Source organism: Lonchura striata, chromosome 7, assembly GCF_050655825.1.
Source record: "Lonchura striata isolate lonStrDom1 chromosome 7, ASM5065582v1, whole genome shotgun sequence".
Classification (NCBI taxonomy): domain Eukaryota; kingdom Metazoa; phylum Chordata; class Aves; order Passeriformes; family Estrildidae; genus Lonchura; species Lonchura striata.
Window position 1 is genome coordinate 9,903,128 of NC_140709.1, and position 13,116 is coordinate 9,916,243.

The window sequence follows — 13,116 nt, forward strand, 5'->3', positions numbered from 1 at the left end:
CAAAGAAAAGAAAATAATGAGGTGGCTCCATGAATAAATCATGACTGCTTTTTAACACAATAACAGAGTTATTTTCAAAGTTGTTTTTTTTTTTTTTGATTCGTCACATTAATATTTCACAAGGGATCAGATTTAACAAGTTGTTCATAACCTTTTCCAACAAAGGCCCTCCATCTCTTACCCTGGGTATAGAGATTCTTTGGGGATTAGCAAACACTGAGAGCAAACAGTGTCACTTTGCTTTGTGCAGCCATACTGATATCCTCTAACAACCTCCCCTGGGTTCAATTTGCTGCCACTTTTACAGGTTCTATCTCCTTTTATTTTAGCTGTGGGTCTCCCTTCTCCAGCTGCTTTATTAAAGAGACCAAACATTCTCAGAGAACTAAAAGAAAACCCTTGTTAAATAATCACTGACCTACCATTTTGTCTCATTTTTTCAGACACACAGTAAGAAATTAAGAAAAAAGCTATCAGGAAAGCATTTAGGAAACTCCTACAGACCGTAGTACCATTCCTGAAAGTAAAACTACCCAGTGAAACCATGTGCTGAACTTGAGCTCTTAGTAATATATTCCAGTTTCCTACAGAACCAGAGGGACTCCTGTCCTTTCAGTCCCAGAATTGTCTCTGACATCTGAGCTGAAGAAATAATTGCATTAACCTGAATTATTTGCATGCCCCTTATCTGTTACCTGTGGAAAGCACAAAGGGCTGACAACATGTGCAGCTCCTATTTAGGCTCTGTTCAACTCACCCTCCCAGTCAGCAAAGATACTCAGTCACATGCCCAAGGGTTTTGGCAAACTCAGTCTTTGAGGTTAAGCTTATCCAGAACCAGTAAATCGTCATGAGTTTAAAACAAGACCTCAAATCAGAGATGACAAAGAAAATACCAACTGCCAGAGATCTGGCTGCCTAATTGCTCACCAGTTTGCCAATCTGGAATTCTCAAATTAGAACTTATCTTGAAAAACAGAATTTAGTCAGTATTTTCATCAGTATCTGATATGCAATGCTTTTTCAAAGGAGAAGCAGTTTTCAAGCTAACTACAAAAGTAACCTAAACTCCCCACCAAGGAAAAAGCTTCAAGCCATTGTTTGAGTGTTTTATTGCAGTGATAAGCAAGGTTAATATTACCTCCCAATCTCATGCAGCTCTGCATAGGCAAGGTCAAAGTTTTCCTTCCATGAAATAGTGGCACCATCGGCAGCAGAGTCTTTGAGAGAACAAAGAACATTCAAGAAGTTATAAAGACAGTTTGCTGTGGACTATAAACAGCATATTTAAAAATATGTGAGACTTTTTGAGACTTTATTATTAAGACAGGAAACATTATCACTAGGATTCCAGTTTCGTACTGCTCAGGCACAGCTGCAGTGTGTTGGACCACTAAATGCCAGAGCTCCCCAGGGGAAGGTATGGATAAGGGGGACACAAAACTGTCCTTGCAGTTTTGTGCTGAAAAGGGCCACAGAGACAGGGGGTTGAGCTATGCTGTGTGAGCTCTCCCTCCATCCAGCACCAGCTGTCCAAGCCAGTCACAGACCTACCTGCACACCAGGGCTGCTAAAACATGGGGAAAAGTGGGCTCTGCTCACAGCAGTTGAGAGTGAGCTGTGCCCCAAATTCCTGCAGCACTGAGTGCTTTGGAATTGTCTCCATCACAACATTCCCATTCCAGCTGCATTGCCCAAGGGGGGCTATTTAGCAAGTGGAATTGCAGCCCTCAGCTGGATTGCACAGCAGAAGCTGCAGCTGTTGCTGACATTGCTGGAAAGTCAGGACAAACACCAGCCAGGACATGGAGCCTGCTGGGCAGAGATAAACACAAGAAATTGTCTTGGGATAGAAATCAGGGACCTGCTTGGAATCTGCAATAGCCTCTGTGACAGAGGCAGGCTCTGAGCCTTGACGGAGGTAAAGACACAAAAATCCTTTCTGGGGCCAAGAGCTAGCTCTGAGCATCTTCCAGGCTTTTTCTTACAAGCCTAGTTGGTCCAGGATCCCTGCTTTTATCAGGACCCATCAAAACAAACCACACAGAGCACAGGTGGATTCCTGTGTGCAGCAGTCCCTCCCTGCAGTGCCCTCTCACCGTACTCCGGGAGCCTCACGAAGTCGGACGGGTCGCTGGGCAGGCTGATCCCCCAGGGGTTGCTGGCACTCACTCGGAACTGGTACTGGCAGCCTGGGGACAGGTCCTCAATGACGAGGTATGTGTCCAAAGTTGAGGCCACTGACTGCTGCCAGACCTGGGAGCCTGTTGGACAGAGGGTGAGAAGGGGAGCTTGAGGGAAAGGCTCACTGTGTGAGCCCCTGCCCAATTTAGGTAGTACCCTGGCAGGGTAAAATCTACAGGATTTTTAAGAGGCAGTGTTTTATAGCAGACTATTAAACCAGAAATGGATCACAAGAAACTATTTTGTGTTGCAGCCACCTTCCCACCTGGCTAAATGAGAAAAGAAGAAAATGCTCCTCAGTTGACTCAGGATAATGATGGAAAAAGCTCAGCCCAGGGACAAGCTGATTTCTCCACTGTAGTGCACTGTGGCTGTGGCTGTGCACTGCAAGTGATGTCTCAGGGCAGTGTGATAAAACAGAAAGGGAGGGCTGGTTTGATGACAGCTCAGTTGTGAAAGAAACACTAGCAGAAATACTGCAAAAAAACCCCAAAACCATGGGCAAGGGACATAAAACTGAGACAGGGCGTCAGTGCAATCCAAATGCTTTTGCAGATGAAGATGTGGTGGCTGCAGTGAAAGCTGCAGCTGCAGGAGGAGAACCAGCTTCTGACACTTAACACAGGCAGCTTGCAGGTGAGCACAACTGCAGCAAAGAAATGTGTGACTCTGTTTCTATCAAACCCAGCCACTGCCTAACCTGTGGCAACCAAAGGACCAGTACTTACTCATCTGTACAGGATCAGAGAACAGAAAAGAACCCCTGGAACACAGAGCCCTGACACAGATGGGAGATTTCTTCAAGAATACATAAAATTTTATCTTATTATAGTAAGTTCAGAGCATTTTACCCCTACGCTATTTAATATGACCCAATTATTTTGTGTGTCCTGTGGACAGATTCTGATTTCCAGGTTTCACAAGGTCATGGCTGGTTTTACTGGAGTCAGTTTTACCTTTGAAGTGGGGAGGAATACTGAAAACACTGCTGGAGGTCTTTTATGTTTATTTTGGTGGTTGTTCTTAATAAAGGAGCTTTTATTCTTTTACAAAAATGCCAATCACTGATTGCACAGTGAGGGTCAAGATAAAATATTCTGAGCATCTGCCAGGCTCCAGCATCTCCTGAGAATATATAGGAGAAGGTACACTTAATAAAATGGGGTAGGATTTTTTGAATGATAAAGGGGGAAAAAACAGAGGCCATATACCTAAGATAAGGTTTACTGCCCAGGGACCCTCACACCTTTGCAGGAAGGATGCAAAAAGGGATGTGAATAATTTCAAATGCCCTGTTCAAGAGCACATGCCTGTGAATATTGGAAAAACAGTGCATTTAATATCTAGCTAATTATTCAGGGGAAATGGATGGTTGGATTTAAGAAAAAATGGATTTCAGAGCTGAGCTTGAAAAGTATGCAGGGATCTGCAACTTTATCCAGATCAAAAAAATAATGAGGCTGATTTGGTTTTGCATTTCTGGGAAGCACCCACCAGAAAGGATGGTGGAAAAAATGCAAATGACAAAAAGATGCCTTATTGATGGATATGTTTGGGTTTAGCACACTTTATTTGTCGTAAGTGACTAGAAGAAACAGAAAGGACTCTAATATATGAGAGGCTGAACTGGATGATAGAAGGGCTTCTTTGTGCCTTAGACTTTGAGATCTGTAAGCTACAATTAGTGGCACGCCAGTGGTGACAAGAATGCTTTGGGACATGTTGTGTCATAAAGGAAACTTACCTTGTTCTCACTCTCACAGCCAGCAAGCACAGCTCACACCACTTACCTTCTTCTCTGTACTCCACAGTGTAGCCTGAAATGGTGCAATTGCCTGTGCTGGTTGGGGGTAGCCAGCGCAGGATCACAGAGGTGCAGCTTCTCTCCTGAGCAATGGGGCGGTTTGGGGCAGCTGGCACACCTTGGGAAGAGGAAATAATACCAAATCCAGCATCACATCAGTAAGTGCTAGTGCTTTATTCTGAAGATCAGGTGTATCTGGTACACCAGGTCACTACAGGACAGCTGCACCTTGTAGAGGGGCTTAACTAAGCCAGCTACCATTGAATGCCCAAAAGTGACACAAGCAGAATTCTACTGTGTGTAGGGTGCTTTATGTGCTTGGGAGCAGATTGACAAACAACCAGTAATCCTCTGTGCTTTGCCTAGGGCTCCCTTCAGCACAGGAGTAGTTAGTGCAGCCACTGACTTGCTTGGATAAATTGAAGAAATTAGATCTCTAGGGTGTTTTGTGAGACCAAATAGATTAACTTTTAAATGCTCATGACATTGCTGCATTTGTAACCCTCCAGTTAGACATTCATCTCTGGACCATCCCCTTCAACACAGCACCTCACCTCTAGTGCTAACAAATCCCTTCTCAGAGCTGGAGGCAATGACCATCAACTCATTATTTCATATTCATTCCAATTAGATGGGTCACTAATTACAGTGCTGAGAATTCAGGCTTGGAGACATGTCACCAAGTTGAATCCCTGAAGAACAGTTTCACCCAGGCTAAATCTTATTCTCACCTCCTTTGTCCCCTAAAGAAGAGGGGAGGCAGAACATCAGTGTCTGGATTCCTGTTCCTCCTGCTCCAGGGAGATTCTGAAGCCCAGGGCTCCCTGCAGTCAGCTGGGGCATCATTCCCCCAGGGACTTGGCTGCCTGACGGAGCTGAGCTTCCCCTGGTTGACCTTACTGAGCTCCTGGGAAGCAGCATGAGGAGCAGGATGCAGGAGCTGAACCTGTGCCAGTACATTTTCATTTCCCAAATGTGATGTTTATGGTCAGATGACTTAATCAAGCACAGGGAGTGTGCAAAGCCTTCAGCCATCAGTGGGAGTTGTGGCTGAATGGTTGTGTGACTTTAACATCTCAATTCACCTGGCACAGCTCCACATCTGGCTACCTCTGCATGGGCTGTTCCTGTGTGCTCCCAGCCCTCAAGGGAGCACACAGAGGGAAAATCCCATGTGTTAAGGTCAGATGTGCTACCTTGGACTTTGACAGTTGCAGAGGTTGATGCGGTTCCGTGTTCATTGGTTGCCACACAGGTGTAGATGCCGCTGTCCTGAGGCATCAGGTTGCAGATCTTCAAGGTGAGCTCTCCTGAGTCACTGTGGATGCAGGAAGCCTAAGTTATAAAACACTGCTTCACTGGCTAATGGTTTTTATATAGTTCTTGTCCTGCCTCATTGCAAACAGACATGCACACAATCCTGTTAATTCATTTGAAGGAACATCCCTCCAGTAATTTGATGCCCAAGTATAACCCCTTCTTATGTCAGGGTTTGGCTGTTAATGAAACCTTTGAGCAAACCTTTGGTCAAAATTGCCTTGCCAGGCAAATCCTCATGTCTGTTGTAGTCTAGGAAGAGATGTGAAGGATCACTCAAGCAGCAAGCAGTCAAAGAGTTAAACAGTGTCTGTCCATAGCTGGATGATTAGACTTGGTATATCTGGAAAGATTTACCCATGAAGATCTTTCCTGTCATGGGACATGGTAAGCTGCTGTGGCTCTGCAGCGAAGTCCAACACACACCAGACAGACTGGGATTCCCATGGACGCAGGAAGCAGTCACACAGCACAGGGTGACATTTCCAAGGAGCTTCAGACCCCTGGAGCATGTGCCATTGATCTGATGCTGCTGCCAGCGCCCCAGTTGGAAGACTGGACATCTCATAGCAGCCAGGGATAAAGAGAACAGCACTGAGTTTGTGAGACACAGTCTTTGGACCAATCTGAGAAAATAAACAGCTCTGTGCAGTCTCATGAATTTATAGCAGGTCTGTTCATAGTCACTGCTGTTTGCACACTTCAGTCTCCAATATGCAATTTGAGAGAGCTGGCCTCAATGAAAGGATTTTGCTTGTGTAACTGTTTTAGCTGTACAGGATACCCAGCTTAGAGCCAACAATAAGTTCCCTTGATGGCAAAACTAGGCTAGTTCTTGAATGCTTAATCTGTTAGGTACTGCAGAAGGAGACAGTTGCTGGGATAACTGTCTGGACTCTGCAGCTTTTGCTGGCCTGACTGTGCTGGTTTAAAACAGGACAGAAATATCCCCTCTCCCTGAAATCCACACACTCATGCCAGCAAGATTTGTAAGATCTGATGGGCCTCTGCTTGGCAGGCAGTGTCTTCACTGGAAAGATTATTTGAGTAACAAGACAATACAAGTGCTGATAGTGCACAGGGAGCCAACAGGAAGAGGACTGTGATGAAAACCAGAACCCTGTATGGAAATATCCCCCCCATCCCAAGCCCAGACAGAGGCTGAAGATAAGGCACTAGGAGATCTACTAAACAATAGCTACAGACAATTTTGGATGCTCTGGGGAAACTGCACAAGCCAATGGTCTCTGAAGGAAGCTCTTGATCAGATGTAAGGGGTTTTTTTATTAAACATGTAAAATCCCTTCTCTCTTACTATTCTTTTTTCACTTTCAGTGACTTTGTATTCCCTGGATTCATTTCAGCCTGAGCCAGAAGTGCTGAAAAGTTCAAATGAAAGATTGCCTCCTGGAGATTTCCACTGCAGTTTGGCCCAAATTTCTTATATAAGCTGCAGATGAGCATCCAGCAGCAGGCTGTTACCTGACCTGAATTCAACTCCAGATCTTTTTGAATCTTCCCAGCACTCGTTGTAAAGATAGTTTTCCTCTCTGCTAGCCAAGCCAGGAACATTATGACAAGCATCTTTCTGTCCAAGCACAGCTAGATGTAGCCTTCCCAGAGCACATCTGTGCTTTTTTAGGAACAGCTGAGGAAAGGCTCAGGAAAACTGCAACGCCACCACTGCCAGTAAGATGAGAAATCCCAGTGATAGGGGTATTGCAAGCTGGTGAGGGCTTGCTCTGCTTGATTCCCAAAGGAGATCAAGGCATCAAACTCAAGCAGAGAAGCCCCAGCAGAGGCAATACTAATGGGTTGTAAACATTCTGGCTTCTGCCTTGCAGCTGGCTCAAGAAGTCAACTTTGTGGATATACCCTATATCAGCTTGGGAAACAAATACAGCCCCAGCCTTAAAGTCTGCTCCTTTCCAGCTAACGTTCGCCACACCTAATGAGTCTTGCATCCTAATGAGTCTTGTAGCCAGGCTGGTGCCATATTTGAGGGTAACACGACCATCAGGACCAGCCATGTTTGGATCCACAGGCAGGACCTTACCAGGATGACACTGTGTAAGTGGCTGTGCTGTTGTCATTGTCAAGGATGTTTTGGTCTGGTCCTTTCCAGGTTATAGTTGGTTTGGGTCGCCCACAGACTTTGCACTGCAGCATCACTGTGTCCCCAAGCAGGCAGGTGATGTCCACTAATGGCACAAGAAACTCTGGAGCCACTGTAAAAAAAATATGGGGACACACACACAACACCTCTTTAAATCTTCAGGTGAGGATGGCTAGAGTCATACAAGGCTAAAGAATACATCATAGGATGAACTATGGGATCTGGGTCCCAAACAGCTGGGAGCCCTGGGATTATGTCATTGAAACTGCCCTCCAGTAAAATCCAGCTGTCTACAGCTCAGAGGATGAGGCAGAGGGGAGCGTTCATCCCCCAGCCCTGTGCTCTGGCAGGTGGATGAGATTTTGAGATGGCAGGTTTGGGGGGTTCAGCCTGGCCTGTGGCCCCAGGCTGTCTGAGCCCAGCAGCCAGCAAGAAGCCTGCTTTTCCTGGGGACTGAGCAGCAGAGAGCTGCCTTTGCTGCAAATGCTGCTAGGTGCAGAGTGTGCTGTGGCACCAGAGTAAATCCCAATTGCAGCATAGCTGTCCTTAACTCACCTTCTTGGATGAAATTGGGGTTGATTATCTGAAAAATACAAAGAGATACAAGCATTTATTTCCTAGGCAGTGACAAAGAGGTATCTGTTTTCACAAGGTACCATGGTGACTCTGACCAGAACTGCAGAAGTGCTGCAGTGGTAACAAGCACCTTTTAACAACCAGCAGGTGCAGCAAGCTCTAGAGATAACACACATGGGAAAGTAAATGGAAGTTGTGGTTCTTGAACCCTGAAAAAGCATCAAAGGTAACAGGCACTGCACCAAGGCTGACGAGGGTGGACATAATTCCTCTTTGTCTCTGTGCTAATGATGAAGCCATTAACTCTTCCCAGAGGTGTTTGTGCACCCCCTGTGCCTGGCTCCAGACCTGTGTCACACAGCACCTGCAGTCACCACACATCTGGGGCATGTCACCAGCACTCTGGCCACTAACCAGGTCTGGGGAAATGTCTTTTAATTTGTGCTCAGCTTCAGGAGAAAAAAGGTAAAGCACTAAACAATAAATATTTCATTTTGCCCACCGTCAAGGATCAGTCCTGCAACAATTCTTGGTCTATTAACATGAGTGAAAATTCACTCATTTCATTGGACTGCTGGAAACTTTCCACCTTGAAACTAGTAATGGATAACTAGGAGCTATTTTATCTAACTAGTTAATTGACCAAGTTAGCAAAGACTTGAAAAGCTACTGGTTATCTGTGGTCTCTATGTGCCAGTGTAACACTGGAAGCAAAGGTGAAAAAAGCAAAGACAATGCCACTGAGTTCTTATAGAATCGATCCTAACTACATTGTGGTGTACAATAGTATAGAGGTTTTAGCCTCATTAACTGTTTTAGTAATCTCATAAGGCCTTGTTATTCAAATTTAATCTAATACTTTAATGTTCAAGCCATTTTATGTTCAACCATAAACACCAATGTGGTTTATCTCACCTTAAATATTTCTGTTGCTATTTATTTCAGAGCTATTTTGGAAGATGTCAATGAGGCAGTGACCTAATTCATGGCCTGCCAAAGCTGATAGGAGGTTTTGCAGAGGCTCGGAAAACAGGCCACAAAACAGACACAATAACCCTTCAAAATAAAGTAGATACATCTTCAAGATTTGTATTTACATTTTGGCTTTATATATCGTTTTCCAAGGTCGATGGCTCAGGGTGCAATTCAAGGAAGTATTTGGGCACATTCAGGTTCATTTTGGTTGCACAGCATTTCTTTGCAGCCCCAGGCAAAGCTCTGGTAGTAGCACTGACACCTCAGGGTCTGCTTTCCCCTGCCAGCACCACAAAGCCCACAGGAACCAGGCATGTGGAAAGCACCGAGTCCCTCTGAAGGGTGCAGCTGAGCAGTGCCACCAGCACATGGACCTGCCAGCCCAGGGGTTTGGGGAGCAGCTCCAGGACTCACACACAGCCCCCTGGACCCTGCAGACAGGAAGGAATTGTGGCACAGTGGAGTACTGGGTGGAAAACACCCTCTGTCCTGTCTGTGTATGTGAAAAGAAGAGAGATGGATCTTGGTGATTAAGTTGTATCTCTCGCACAACACAGCAAAGGAAGAAAAAGCTGTTTTGTGGATAACCATTGCTTGCCACTTTCACTCAGAGACACCATCTACTTTTCAGCTGAGTAACCCCAGGCATCAGCTCATTTGCACATACATCTTCATTTTTGTGGTGTTTGGCTTAACTGAAATAGCCATTCTTCAAAGCTCTCCCCTTCCTTCCCTGCAGCATGCACTAAATTCCCTTATTATTCACTGATCTCCATCCCTGTAGGATTAGAGATCAGGAGAAAGAAACACTAGTTAACACTTTATATTAATTGTATTGCTCTAAAGGATTCATTAGAAGATGCAACTGCAATGATGAATGTAATAGATATTCCTGTAAATAAATAATTCTACATTTCTAGTGACTTCCAAGGTACAATAATTTATAATAATTGCCTTACCAATTTTTTTTTCATTACCTCACCATGGGAAAACGAGAAAGAAAATTATCTCTGCAACATACTGTTGGAAGAGTCTGTGGGCAAAATTTACATTTTCTTTCCCAAAACTTCACCTGTTAATTAATCAAATGGTATCTAATAACACCCCCACAGCCACAGCGCAGCTTTAGCCTGCTGTAAGCTTTGTCAAAAATAAAAGTCTGTCTGCGTGAGAACATTTAAGTGATTTAATACAGCACCTTATTAGGGAATAGGATTTCTTCTGCTTTGAAGGAGGGTGTCAAATGATGGGGTGTAAAGGGCAGAAATGGGAAAGCAAAGGTTCACATGCAGATCTGCATCCAGGGGCTGGCTCGGTGGTTCAAACATCTGCTCCCAGGCCCTGGGGCTCTGCTGCTCTCCCTGCAGGCTGGCCAGGTTCAGGGCTATGGCAGGAGGTGAGAGCCTCCATAGAGTCCTTCTAGATGAAGTGCAACACCTTTGGAGACAATTTCTTCATTTGCCAAATAGGTTTGCAATCCCCAGGGGTGGAGAAGGGGCACTCCAGAGTGTGTCCTCACTGCCCTCAGGGGATGTGAGCTCCTGTACTGCTTCTCCACGCAGCCTCCTGGGGTGCCAGGGATGGATTCCCTCACGGATGCACTTGCCCACTCGTTCTGCAGCAGTTTGAATGAGGATCTCACAGCCCAGCGCTCAGCTGAGCACCTGTGGCCAGAGTGGCCGTGAGCAGGGGAAGGTGGCCCAGGGTCTCATGCTGACAAGGGCAACCTGAAGAAATCCCAGCACAAACCTCCTGCACCAGTGTGGCTGCACAAACTCATGGGGATGGAGCCAACCAACACAAGAACTTCTCACTCCATCTTCAGTGTGAGTCCACACCATGCAAACACAAACCCTCAGGGGATCAAACTCAGTTTGCACTGCATGTAAGAAACACAGATGTGCTCTTTTCCCTGAAAACATAATTTTAATTGAGATGAGGTAGATTTTTTTTTTAATTGGATGAAATACCTGTTGCATGGCCCAGAGCAGGTTAGAATTTCTCCCCTCTGTGGCCAGGAGAGTTTGTTTCCCATACAATGACAGCTGAAAATGGAAATCCTACCCAAAGTAACAAAAGGCAGAACATGAAATGGTCTCTGATCAAATAACGTGGGGTCTAACACTGACCAGGCAAAGCCAGGCAGCTGGAGGGAGGGGGATGAGATAAAGGAATGGGAGGACAGGTCAGGGCTATTCAATAAAAAGCCAGAAATAGACCTTGCTTCTCCCTCTTCCAGCCTGTGCTGTTTCAGGGCTCAGACCAAGAAAGGCACATAAGGCAGGACCTGCAGGGATCTAAGTGATTTACATCTAGGTCAATTACGTGTGACTTAACAGTCAAACTTTAGAAAAGTAGCATGGCTGCTTCTCCAGACACTCAGTATTTTGCAGCATTTTTCCTGGTCTGTTAAGCTTATATTATAAAGATAGAAAGGCATCTGCATCAGTAGCTGCAAAACTCGTTTGCAAAGCAACTCTAAGTGCCCTAATTCTTAGCATAATCTTACCTCTCACTTGTGCACACATGCTTTATCTGGTGGGAGGGAGAAGCCATCCTGCCTCGCCAGTGGCCAGCCCCAAAACGCTCTGCAAACACAGCTTGGCTGCCCGAGAGGGTTCTCACCCTGGCCAGGTTTGTTTCTCCAGTGCAGGGGGGTTCTTACCCCACTTCCTTGGAGGGATTACACCCAGCCCAGACACACCAGTGCACAGAAGGGCCCAGCAGATGCCCAGATTTTTCCAGTGCCACGTTTCAATCCCATTTTAAGGGAACACATCAAAACCAGGAGTGAGAATATTACTTTTTCCCCAAAGCATAAGAAGAGTCTGCAAACAAGCCCTCTGTAACAAGGTCGGTGCTTCACCTAAACAGCAGAGGGCATGTTTACTCCAAGACAAGCAGCTGAGCATTTTGTAAACCATTTCATGGCACCTCTTGGTCACCAAATTAAAATACAATGCTGACACATTTTCTCATACTGGTAGTAGAGTCAGCAGCACCTTGCCACCTCACTCATGACCAAAACTTATGATTCTCTGAGAAAAAAAATGAAATTAATTAGAGAGAAATTAGGTGAACTCTAATTTTTAGGAAAATATCTACCACCCTTCTCTGGTTACATCAACTTTACTTTGAGACCTTCAGGGTGACAGGCTCACAGTGTCACCAGCCTCCCCTCCACCAAAAAAGAAACAAATTAACTAGATAAATGTCTTGATAAAATGAGCAGATAAGGATTCCACCACAGATGGATAGAGGCTACCAAAGGGAAAATTTAAAATGGCATCTAATGAAGCATCCCATGATGTCAGCCTTTTGTCAGGGATGGGGGATGCCTTCTGGCACCAGCGTGGATGGGCTTACATGCTTTTGGGTCAAATGGGGAAGGCACAAAGGATGCTGTACTGCATCTGTGCAGAGCAGAAGCCCTCTTGCCTCATGTTCTTGCTGCCTGGCCCTAATGGCTGGTGACTTCCATGGCTGAACCTGTGGGATGTCCCTGGCACTGTGCTGTAGCACCCTACACCTTCCTGCAGATGAAGTAGGTCACTTCTTGCTTTTCCAAAAGCTAATCCCCCATGTTTGTGCTGCTGGCTCAGGCTGTGTCACACCTGGTGAGCCACCTTTCTGGTCTGTCTCAGCAACCCTGGCCACTCAGGGCAGCAGGACAGTGGTCTTGCCCCTGGGGGCTACTCCAGGGAAACCCAGGGAAATTCCCAGGATTGTACTCATTCACACTGTAGTAACAGGACAGGAAAAACTTCCTTATACTATTGTAGGAAGATTTTGCCAAGAGAGTGTTAGATCTACTCTGGAGGTGTACAGCCTCAGGCAGGGGCCGAGGGCACAAAGTACTTGGGAATTCTTGGCCTGAGCTGAGTGGTGACTTGGAGCCACTGCTGTATCCACCAAAACATTACTTACTCAACCACATGGACTGTGGGGGTGCTAACACAATATTTCTTGCACAGTGCATATTTCCCAGTGCTTATCTTGGTCTAAGTGTCTCTGAGTAGTTCTTGACATGCTAAAATGTCACAACTGAAAGAAAAGCGATTAGGAAGCCCAGCGTACGTACCTTGGCAGCTGCCCAGCTCACTAATCTAACGCTGGCACTTCCAGTGACTTGGCCTGGGCTTCA

The 13,116-nt window shown here is 45.6% G+C and overlaps 1 protein-coding gene across 12 annotated transcripts in view; it reads right to left on the bottom strand.

Moving 5' to 3' along the window:
- KALRN (kalirin RhoGEF kinase) overlaps positions 1–13,116 on the bottom strand; it is a 477,147-nt gene that overhangs the window by 8,909 nt on the left and 455,122 nt on the right. For 11 of the 12 annotated variants that reach the window (XM_085584162.1, XM_085584156.1, XM_085584153.1 and 8 more), the window contains 6 exons: positions 7,977–8,004; positions 7,362–7,533; positions 5,185–5,306; positions 3,975–4,106; positions 2,100–2,264; positions 1,142–1,220 (listed from right to left, as the gene is read on the bottom strand). In XM_085584162.1, the coding sequence (XP_085440288.1) occupies positions 1,142–1,220; positions 2,100–2,264; positions 3,975–4,106; positions 5,185–5,306; positions 7,362–7,533; positions 7,977–8,004 (698 nt within the window). Of the gene's footprint in view, positions 1–1,141; positions 1,221–2,099; positions 2,265–3,974; positions 4,107–5,184; positions 5,307–7,361; positions 7,534–7,976; positions 8,005–13,116 lie in introns of those variants that run through there. The other variant, XM_085584161.1, reaches the window with a different exon arrangement.